At 52.0% G+C, this 11503-nt stretch overlaps 3 protein-coding genes across 3 annotated transcripts; all 3 read left to right on the top strand.

The window, feature by feature from the left end:
• Positions 1-1178: 1178 nt before the first annotated feature.
• HMPREF1120_03778 (casein kinase 1) lies at positions 1179-2829 on the top strand (the record flags this gene model as incomplete). Its single annotated transcript, XM_009157861.1, has 5 exons — positions 1179-1307; positions 1360-1429; positions 1486-1634; positions 1688-2093; positions 2153-2829. The coding sequence occupies 5 exons, from the start codon at positions 1179-1181 to the stop codon at positions 2827-2829; spliced, it is 1431 nt and encodes a 476-aa protein (XP_009156109.1).
• A 2181-nt stretch (positions 2830-5010) lies between these two features.
• On the top strand, positions 5011-7149 carry HMPREF1120_03777 (metallothionein expression activator; the record flags this gene model as incomplete). Its single annotated transcript, XM_009157860.1, has 2 exons — positions 5011-6106; positions 6161-7149. The coding sequence occupies 2 exons, from the start codon at positions 5011-5013 to the stop codon at positions 7147-7149; spliced, it is 2085 nt and encodes a 694-aa protein (XP_009156108.1).
• A 989-nt stretch (positions 7150-8138) lies between these two features.
• HMPREF1120_03776 (uncharacterized protein) lies at positions 8139-10430 on the top strand (the record flags this gene model as incomplete). Its single annotated transcript, XM_009157859.1, has 3 exons — positions 8139-8387; positions 8448-9504; positions 9586-10430. The coding sequence occupies 3 exons, from the start codon at positions 8139-8141 to the stop codon at positions 10428-10430; spliced, it is 2151 nt and encodes a 716-aa protein (XP_009156107.1).
• Between the last annotated feature and the right edge of the window lie 1073 nt (positions 10431-11503).

The raw sequence follows: 11503 nt of genomic DNA, 5'->3' as shown, positions 1-11503 counted from the left end.
CCAGCCTGAGGTCTCCGCCACCACTGCATGAAGTCTGGCTGAGGATGCAGAACAGCCACTGTGATAACCCAGTATGGTACTGTAGTATGGGTAGAGGTTCAGCAGGACGGCGAGAAGAGCTCGTGGTCCCTACACAGTAGATTGTACAGTACTGTAGTCACAGCAGTACCATGGTAGTAGTGTGTAGACTGCCCCGGCCTGGTTACTGCTCCGGCTAACCGATACTGAATCACTTCCTTTTGTTTTTGGAGCCCAACATGTGGACTGCACCAATAAGTAGGCATATGTATATGAGTTGGCGATGGAGCACAAGAGGCCATATCCGATGAACTAGAATGCATCAAGAAAGCAGGAGCGTCGAGAAGCTGCCTCACTACTGTGCCTCTCACCGTCTGATCGTGTGGGTTCCTGGCTGCGGTGTAGAGCGGTCGACTCTCCGCTACGTTGTAGTAAGTAGTGGTGCTACTGCAGAGCAGTCCAGCCCGGTCCAGTCCAACCCCAGGGACTCCGTGCAAGTGCCACCGCTCCCGAGATACTTTATAGTTTCTGTAGTAGTACGAGGACTCCCTTTTTTCCTTTTTTAAGCTTTTTTGCATTGAGTATTTGTCCCTCAGTAGTACCAGGTTAAAATCAATTCTTTTCTGCGGAAAGAGAACCTGATCGGCCTGCACTGGCAATTGCAAGCACTTTATGTTCATTACGGCACTACTGCTACCACTGCGCTGCGCTGTACAGTACCACTACCTAGGTAGGCACCTACTAGCACTTGGGTCACGGTGCCAGTGACTAGCATCAGTAGCGCCCGTAGCCTCATCGATCCTTGGCAGGAGCTCCAATCCTCCCCGAGCCGTCGTCTTCAGACTCACCACCACTGCACCGACTGCCCTGCACACCTCAAAGCCAGTCGTGATCCTGTCGACGTCTGTCTGCAACAATCAATCCTCCGCGCATGACATCCATCTGTGCCTGATAGCTCAGCAGCGTATGTTATTCTGCATTTGTGCTTGCGCGTGTGTTTCTTTCCAGGCCACTGACAGACAGACACAGTCACCGCGCGGTTGCGGAGGTGAAGCACCTCGCCAGCCCCAGCCTCAGACCTCAAGGCGCCCTTCCCACCATCAACCTCCTTGTCGTATCCTCAAAGCCGCATCTGGCCGACACGTTATTTTGCAGAAATCATGGCTTCCTCGTCCTCCAATGTCGTTGGCGTTCATTATCGCGTAGGAAAGAAAATTGGCGAGGGATCTTTTGGCGTCATCTTTGAGGGTGTCAACCTTCTGAACAACCAGCAGGTTGCTATCAAATTTGTGAGCAACCCCTTGCGGCTCTGTCGACAACCAACTCATTGAACGGGGATAGGAACCGAGAAAAAGCGACGCGCCACAACTTCGTGATGAGTACAGAACGTACAAGATCCTGTCCGGCTGCCGTGAGTTATATGACACAATTGCTCACTGTTTGTGGAAAACAACTGACGTGCTCTAGCCGGCATCCCCAATGTGTATTATTTCGGCCAAGAAGGTCTACATAACATTCTCGTCATCGATCTGCTTGGGCCAAGCTTGGAAGATCTCTTCGACCACTGCGGCCGACGGTTCTCGATAAAGACAGTGGTCATGGTCGCGAAACAGATGGTACTTGCCCTCCTCCTGCGGCTACACGACGGACCATTCTAACTCCCTTGCAGCTTTCTCGAGTCCAAACCATACACGAGAAGAACCTGATCTACCGCGACATCAAACCCGACAACTTTCTCATCGGCCGGCCCGGTACCAAAGCAGCAAATGTTATTCACGTGGTTGACTTTGGCATGGCCAAGCAATATCGCGATCCGAAGACGAAACAACATATCCCATACCGAGAACGAAAATCCTTGTCCGGAACTGCCCGGTACATGAGCATCAACACACACTTGGGCCGTGAACAGTCGCGACGAGATGATTTGGAAGCCCTGGGCCATGTCTTCATGTATTTCCTGAGAGGTGGTCTGCCATGGCAAGGGCTGAAGGCGGCCACAAACAAACAGAAGTACGAAAAGATTGGCGAGAAGAAGCAAACCACAGCAATCAAGGACCTTTGCGATGGCTTTCCTGGTACGTGTTTTCTATGCTTTCAGTACCCTGGACTGAATGTCATGCTAATTTTCTTCCAGAGGAATTCAACAAGTATCTCAGCTATGTTCGAAATCTCGGATTCGAGGATACTCCGGACTACGACTTCTGCCGCGACTTGTTTACTCAGGCGCTCAAAAACACGGGCGAGGTGGAAGATGGAGAATATGACTGGATGAAGCTGAACGGTGGCCGCGGCTGGGAGGCGATGAAAGCTCATCCGTCCGCTCACGCACTGCACAACATCAACGGCCCACCCGATGCTTCGGCTCGTGCTCTCCATGGAGCGTCGGCCGTCCGAGGTCAAGAAGGCCAGCGGCCATCACGCGAACGCGGAGCAATCTCGTCGGACCGTTTAAACGCGGCGCAGCCCCCGCCCCCAGGGTCACCGGCAAAGCCAGGAGTGGCAGCCATGGGGAAGAACGCTCGCGACCGTACAAACGGCGTCGCCGGGGGCAATCTTCCGAAGAGGAGTAGTCAATTGGCTGGACAATTGGACATGAACACCCCTCCAGCGAGCACTCAAGCCCAGTTCCAGAACAGCAACGCAAATCTGGTGGGTCAACAACCTAAGATCAGCCCAGCTACTGGAGCATTGCAGAACAACCAGGGTCGCCCCAACCAGCAGCAAGAACAACACCCCGGTTTCTTCCAGAAGATGATGAAGGTTCTTTGTTGTGGTATGTATTTCAAAAGTCCATTGTTCGACAGCTACTGATCTTCCTTTCCAGGTTGAACTCGGGCTACGCATGTCGCTTATGTTCAGTATCTTTCGTCCTTCAACGCTGAAGAGATGGATGTTGTGTGGACGAACTAATCAGACTCCAACCCCCTTACCACAATTCTCAGATGTCGGGCACTGCAGGACAGTCCTCTCTGGTCGCCCAACGGTAATAAGCATCATCTAATCACCTTCTCCACACCGAGGGCCGGCAGCAAGAACAGTCAGACTGGGCATCGCGGGGAGTGGAAATCCTCGATGAATCACGATCACTTTTGCGACAGACGTTTGTGGGGTTATTCTCTTTGTCTAAGTGACAGCGGGGTGTTATCCAGGAAAGCAGGGACCGCTGGTGAGCAAGGCGTTTGATTGTGACTGTGTGTATGGATGAAAATAAAGGCCACAAACATGAGGCCCCCAAAAGGGTCATTGAACAGGCTGAAGTGGACTCAGAATGGGTCATTGTTGATGCATATCAGGCTCATCTCCAGACTGTGGTTTGTAACATAGAAAATCCCGGCGCAGACTACAAGGCCGGGTTCGAGACTGTTTCGAGACGAGCAACAATGAAATTCCACAGACCATGGTCGGCGCCAGCTTCTGTTTTTGATTGCTGAGAGCAGAAGGAGGAGACCTCCACTATGCTTTGCCTTTGTATCCGACCGAGAGTCGGCACTACAACTGACAGAAAGCATTGTACATTGTTGTATGTTGTACGAGTGATCATTAGCGGCGAATTGGCCGTGCGTGCACAGCCTCGTTCGAGGCGCCAAATCCGCGGTGCGAGATGCTCCACAAGGCGAACTTCTGGTGCATTTGGGCAGAACAACGGGGAATTGGGACGTGAGCAACCGGTACTACTGGTACCTTTTTCGCAGCCTGACGATTCCAGGCACAAGGGGCAGCAACTACTGGACAGCGAGTCCAGGCAGAACGGCGGTGATTGCGGCTCTCTTTTTCTTCCGATTCTCCATCCGCGTCATTCGTTGTTCACCGTGCCTTGGCCGCGGAACCAGCAAAAAGGCGCCTGAAACTGTGGATTTGGGACACACCTACGTAAAGAAGACTCCATTATTGGCGGATAGAAGTGCGCAGAGACTCGCTTCTCTGGATGACAATTACACGGCGGAACAGACTGTCTGCATCTGGGTATATTGTAGTAGATGTAAGGTACTGTAGGTCAACGAGTGATACTTGAGTTAGCTGTATTATCTATGTTGTAGATGCGGTGGTTGTAGTGACACGGCGACCACGCAGAGACTTGAGACTACGACTGCTACACCTAAGGCGAGTGCTATTTACAGTACCTACTACTACTAGTGCTAGTAGCAGTACAGCGTTGTATACCTTAGTACAGGACTCGGACCAGAATACGAGCAGTAAAAAGGGACCAAAGGGACCCAGTGTGAAGGGTCGTTTGCCGTGGGTTGTGGGTGGGATCTTGTTTCATCTCAGGCTCCGAGTGCAGGCCCGGCGCACTCTTCACACACACTGACATTGCACCGGCGGTTCATTCATCTCCAAACTCGAAGTTGACTGCTGTGCCTCATCACCACCACCACCGTCACCATCACCAGCCCAGACAGCTCCGAGATATCCTGTCCACTCTTCCTCATCGACGCTGCGCTCTCTCTGCCTCTGTGCATCTACTTGACGACTCCTTTTCAATTCGAGTAGACGCTCCCTTCAATCGTCTCGGCTCGACCGTGCATTTACGATTCTGCCTGCGCAGCCGACCAGCGCATCATTCGACGAGCCACCGCTGCGCTCCGACACCGCTCGTGCCAATTGCCTTGTATCTTATCGATGGAAGTCACGTCGTTGATTGAAAGTTGTCCCTGACCCGATTCTTGAATCAGAGGGTGTGCGCGACCATTTGAAACCATCCCGCTCCCGCATTGCCTCATTGAGTTCACGGGTACGGTCCTACGTCTCAGTCCGAATAATATGTATGGCACGCCGGTTATGCTGACTCAATGCGCCACAGGTCCACCGAGAACCCTCCTTCTGCTACGTCTTCTGACTGCTGAATTGAGTCTCACTACTATCTGTTTCTCGCCCGCTCACCGAAGTGAACGACGTCCAGGAGCCTGCGGCTTCCAGGCACCATCCCCGGTCACTGGGGAGAGAGTCCCATCAGCACCCTCTGGTCTTGGACCAGAGTGCCGCACCAAGAAGATGGATACAACGCGTGGAAGGTCATCTTCAAGAGGCAATGCAGAGCACATAAGCCCTCAGTCTTCCGCAAACCAATATCCCACTTCAGTCCCAGGCGTCGATCCGTCGATACAGCAAGCCCTTACCTCTGGCAAGTTTACCACATCGCACGTTTTCGAAAACCCGTTTCTCACTCCTGAACAACAATCCGGCCTCCACATGGACCCTGCAGACCCCAGCTTTTATTCCAACAACCAGTTTCCCCAGGATATGTTCTCCGACAATCAGTTTGGAGGGCAGAATCTGGACTCGTCCTACTCCAACCAGCTCTTCATGTATCAACAGGGCGAAGGCATGCCCAACGAGTACAACCAGACATATTCTCTAAACAACAGTTATGATCTCAACCCTCAGAACAACAACGTCAACCCTGCCGACTTGAACAAATCGCCTTCTCCACAAGATCACCAATCCCCCAGTCTGTTCCCACCAGAGACTCTCACCTCTCAACCAGGCTCACCTTCTTCGAACGGGCAGCAATTCTATACACCTCAGCATTCTCGGCACGCATCGCTGGACCCTTCATCTGCTTATGGGGAGAATTACTCTGGAGTCAATTTCCAACAACACCGGCGCGCACCATCCTCCGAGATTTCCTCAGCGAATCATTCCCCCTACATGGCACATGCAGAGATACATGATTCGGGTTCAGTTGATCTCAACCACTCGCCATTCATGCCTGCCCAACCCGACACCAGTAACGCCTTTGGCATGGAGAGTTTCAGTCTTGCGGAGCAGACATCTTACCGCTCTCCGAGGCTTATGCCCGACATGGACCCGAACCTTCAAGGTCTGGGGTTAAACCAGGATTTTACTTTGAGCCAGCCAATGCGAATGTCTGTTCCTGAAATTTACCCAGTCCACGCCAACGCATATCCTCCGGTCGTGCCTAGCAATCACCTACGGAATACCTCGGTGGTTTCGGACATTGGCCAGGCTGACCAGTTTGAACCTCCCACGATCAACATTGAACCTGCGCCGGTTTCACGGCAGCAAAGTTTCGGTCCGCAAGCGGAGGGTACCGAGGGCGCGCTCAGCCCTCCTTCAACCCTGAACAGTGTGTAACTAGAGTGGATTTGTGACTGATCGTCGAGGCTAACATGCTGTACAGGAGGACGCAACCGAAGCAAATCCGACGTTACCTTCACCCGGCCTTTGTCGCGGTCCGGCTCGCCTGGCCTTGTATCTACGAACAGTCTCTCCGTTCAAGCGAGGTCTCCGGACCGTGGCAGTCGATCGTTGTCTCGTGAGTCATCACCAGGACCGGGCGTGGCTTCTGGTCGCATTGATAAGAATCGCCGTGCGTCAACATCGTCGGTGGGCCAGAATCGGGATTACATCTTGGATTTGGCAGACCCTACGAGACCAACCGCTACTCCGGCGGGTTCAAACACGAGAGTGCAGAAACATCCGGCCACCTTTCAATGCACCCTCTGCCCGAAACGCTTCACTCGGGCGTATAATTTGCGGTCACATTTGCGAACCCATACTGATGAGCGGCCATTTGTATGTACGGTGTGCGGGAAAGCCTTTGCTAGACAACACGATCGCAAACGGCATGAAGGCCTTCACAGCGGCGAGAAGAAATTTGTTTGCAGAGGTGAACTTCGATCGTCCCCAGGTCAACATTGGGGTTGTGGGCGAAGGTTCGCCCGGGCCGATGCTCTGGGCCGGCATTTTCGCTCGGAGGCGGGCCGAATATGCATCAAGCCACTCCTCGAGGAAGAAAAAATGGAACGGCAGAATAAGGCCATGATGGAGCAGCAACAGCAGCAGGCACAGGCGCAATTCGCTCAAGGCACGCTGCAACCAGTATCTCAGCCGCTGATGATTGGCATGGATCCTACTACCGGAACTGGCGGATTTGCTTTGCCCGCGGCCTTACTTCAACAATATCCGGCTCTTCAAAACATTGACTGGTCTCAAATCTCAACGGGAGATGACCAAGGAGACCTGAGTGACGTGGGCGGCATGGGCAGGGCCAGTTTCGACGGTTCCAGTGGCGGGGATTATTATGACGAAGATATCAGCGATGGTTATGTCAGTGGTACTGGCATGGATTTTTCGAATCCGACCCATCAGATGTACCTGGGAAGTTGACCGGACGACGGATCAGGACGATGGACGGTCTGTTTGCTCTCTGATTCGGTTCTCTTTTCTGTTCGCTGGACACTTTTGATTTTTCCGGCGTTATTGATAGAGCTTCTCTGGTGGCGATGACGTTACGGCAGATGATTCCCCCATGTGATGGAAGCGCGGACTAAATACCACTTTTGCGATGGTTTGGATTATGATACCTGTATTTGGATGGCCTCGACGGTTGCCCGCATCATAATGATACCATTTTGGATTGATTCTTCATTCGGCATAAGGTCTTCCTGATCTACATGTTACTGACAGTCCTGGACTCTTCATTATGCATAGTGGTCTCTCAAGCTGCAAAGCAATTACGGTATGTTGATTTCTCTATCATATATTGTGGGCTCCTAATTGACAGGCTTACAGGTCATGATCTGATTCTGACGTCCACTATGCTTGATGAAGGTAGGTTCTCTAATATATACAGTTGCCTCTCGAATCTATATGGTCCAGTATAGACTATATTCAGCACCCTCTCAATAAGAGTCTGTCCACTTATGCTTGCTTATGGTGAGTTCCCTATAGCGATACAGACAGCCCTCTGGTATACCCAGCGGCCTCCCTGCTGGTATATGTCTTTCCATATCTTTCCCAAGGTGGGCTGCCCCTTGAACGATACTATTGTTCCCCAGACATCAAAACGACCCCCCTGAACACAAGGCTGAGATCCACGTGATATTCGATTGCGACACAATTCACTGGTACTTCACTAATACTTCACTTTTCTCGCACTGTGAAGTCGCGACGTTCTTACTTGTCCCTTTTCAGGATAATCGCAGGGAAGGTCAATCAACCTTCTCTCCCAATTCTTTCATCGCGTTTTGTCTTCTTCTTCCTCTTCTTCCTCCTCTACCACCACCACCACTCTTCCTCTTTCTCTTCCCTCTCCTCCTACCACTCCTTAACTTTCTTCTCTTCTTTGTTTTTCTTCTCCTCGCGGTCCAGCAACAATGGGCCGTAAGAACAACAAGAGGGCGGCACGCGAGGCCCGGGCGACTCGCGATTTCTTTGCTGTCACGCCGTCTGCTGTTGACTCTCCTCCTGTCTCTGCCTCCTCTGCCGCTCCTCCCCCTCCTCCGCCCGATGTCGCTGGCCCGCCGCCGCCTCCCCCTACCATCCCTGGCACGAGAAGTTTTCACCCTCTGAATCGCGCCATCGAGAAAGGTGATGCAGAAGGCATGAGACAAGCATACGATTATGTGAGTGTTGCCCTACTGTCAGTTGCGGTCGTAACAATAACTAATGTGAGACTTCTCTAGGTGTTTACAAGGGGCAAAGAGCTCTACCTAAAATACCTTGCCGACAAGGAGCTCCGTCGCGAGGAGATTATCGCAATGTTTGTCCTCGCTTATTCATACTATGATATGGGTAGCAAGCAAATTGTATGGGCCATCGACACCGACATCATCAGCCTTGTCGCCGACAACATCGCAGAGGGCAAGTTGCTTGGCCTGTTCATCAATGGGACGGAAAAGACAGGTCTTCAACCCAGCCAAATCGTCATTCATGCGCCTGCGCCATTGACAGAATACGACGCCGCCAGTCTGATTGTGGACCTGATCTTGGATCTGAATATGCGTTGGGCGCTGAATTTGAAATCGCAGGATTTCACGTGCAAAAACCCGTATGATTATCTGCCCATGATTGCACTTGGACTTATTCACATGGTTGCTTTTGGCCGTCACCTCGACGTTTCAATCACACCCGACAAATTCCTCCTTGTGGGCATTACCTTCTTTCGCTTTCCCAAGATGGAGGCTCGAAACAATCTTCTTGTGCCCGAGACACCTGCGCTCACTGAGGAAGAGGTTGACCAGATCTACCACGCCATCGGCAAGATGGCGGGCAAACCTTACCAGCCCAATCTCGACGGAAATCCGATCAACCCCGAGAAAATCTTCACCTACACTGAGGCTGGCCAAGTCCCTCGACTTGATCACAAGCTCGGGTTTAGGGAGCTTGATGAGGAATCCACCGATGATCATCCTGTTCACCATCCTTCTATTTGTGACGATCCTCGACGTTGGTCTGCGTCGAATCAAGGTCCTCAGGTTGCTTGTCGATCCGGCGCATCGGCTGCGAAGGCTTCTTACCGTGGTACTACTTCTGGCAACAACCCCCCCGGTTCTCTTGCTGGCCCTTCCACTGGTACTGGTGCTGGTACTGGTACTATGGCTGGCTCTGCATCTGCATCTGCTACCGCTCGTCCTAGGGGTTCTCTCCTCTTTCAAGATCATGCAACTGCGTCTTCTTCGTCTGCGCCTAAGGCTACCACTGGAGGTGGTCGGCCCAAGAAGCCAACTCAGGGTCAAATTCGTACGTATTCCCCTCTTACTCTCTTAGAACCAGTCCTTCGTTGTTCATAAGTTACTAGCTAACATTGTTGACTCCACGCAGCCCTCATTGATGCGAAGAAGGACAATGCGAAACCCTCTGGTCCCGGTGACGCCACTCGTCGCTTGCACAAGCATCTTGCCGAACTCCTCAAGATCGACTACCCCAGCATCCACGAACGTCGCAAAGCCCTAGAACGCGCACGTGACGATATCCTCAAGTCTGATACTTTGGCCGCAGCTCGAGCTGAACAAGGTATTGTTCCAGGTCCAGGTGGATCATCATCGGCATCTACATCAGCGCAGGCACAGCCCAAGAAGAAGAAAGAGCTCAGACGCAGACCCTCCCTCCATCATGTCGACCGCACTACTTTGCAGACGACTCATTTCCAGATTGGCATGGACCGTGGTTGGTTGGGCGAGCTGGAGCGCATGCAAGCAATGGCGTTCGTCAAGAACGGAGAATACAAGGAAATGGCAGATGCAACCAGAAAGGCCTTCGGGGACAAATATGGCTATGAGCTGAAGGAAGCTGCTGATGCTGAGAAAGAGAACCCCAATGACCCTAAAGACAAAGGCAAGGGCAAAGCCAAAGAGTACTGCCGTGATGAAGAGGCCGAAGGACAAACCTGTGTTGCCAAGGACAAAGACAAGTCCAGCCAAGCCAGCGATTACCTCCGAAGAAAGGAAGAATACTTCGGGGCCAAAGCCAAGGGTAAGAAAGGCAAGGGCAAGAACAAGGGAAGGGGAAAAGCGAAAGATGAATCCCTCCCTGAACCAGAAGTCGACAACGAAAAGGAAGAAGAGCCTCCCGTCGCCGGACCTAGCAAGAAGAAGGCCGAACCTGCACCTGGCAAACAGTACGACGGCGGCAACGATTCTGAGACCTCCGACATGTACGGACCATGAGCGTGACGATGGGTTGGTCGATTGGTTACAGTGCTTGGAGTTTAGGCGAGAGTTGAGATTGACCATACCATGCGATGGATACCGAACAGATTGGTTGAGTTGAGAGTGCGAATGCGAATGCGAGAGACAAAGAGCAAACGAGAGCGAGCCAGAGAGCCACATTGTTAGGTTTTTACAAAGAGCAATTGAGAGCGAAGACGGGCTCACACACAGAGAGAGCAAGGATCGATCAGCTCAAGGCATCCAGAGAATCGCAGGCTCCATACGAAAGTGAGAAGGAGATTGGCTCTCTCTCTCTCCATGATTGTACTGAACAGCATATGCATCTTGAGTTTCACAATGGAAAAAGCATCCAAGCTAAACTTGTGATCCTGAACCAGACCTACTAACGGAAGTCGGTGTAAACAATACTCTGAACGTAGACATGCTAATAGTACTGTAGAAGGTACTACATAGGGTAGCTATACTGCGCTGTAGTAAGGTGGTAGTTGATGGGTTTGCTGTAGTGTTATAGGACTGTAATAGTCCTACCAGTATCTCCTTATGATCTTGTACCATCCGACATGCTCTTACTTCTTGTTATCTGGAACGATGAATGGCTACCCTGCAACAGGCAAACTTGGCCCCTCGCTATCACTGTGGCATAGACAGTCTCGAGCCCTTGATAATCTGTCCGACAAGTTTGCACCTACCTACCTGCCCACCTTTGAGCATGGAGAAAGAAGGTCAGGAGCCCGAGGCCAAATTGCCAACAAGCTTCTGTTGACTGCGCCCTCCTCTCCGCTCAGGAGCGAATTGCTTGTGCCTGTTTCGATCCCTTTTCCAGCCAAGATGCCTTGAAGTTGCTGCTCCCTGCTCCTACTCCTTCCCTCTGTCAGCGTGCACCAGCCAGCGGTTGCTCTGTGGAAGGGACATCCGCAAATCTTCGAGCTTCCCGAACCCCTGATATACTGTACGATCTGCGCCGTGTTCACAGAGTACCGGCTCAGCAAGATCGACCTGGGGGCCAGTCTCGAACGCCTGCCGATCACAAAAACAAGACGTCAACTGGAGAAAGAAGCTAAGGCCGCCTC

The sequence above is a fragment of the Exophiala dermatitidis genome (genome assembly GCF_000230625.1).
Source record: "Exophiala dermatitidis NIH/UT8656 unplaced genomic scaffold supercont1.3, whole genome shotgun sequence".
In the NCBI taxonomy this organism is placed as follows: domain Eukaryota; kingdom Fungi; phylum Ascomycota; class Eurotiomycetes; order Chaetothyriales; family Herpotrichiellaceae; genus Exophiala; species Exophiala dermatitidis.
This window is presented reverse-complemented; position numbering and strand designations above follow the sequence as displayed.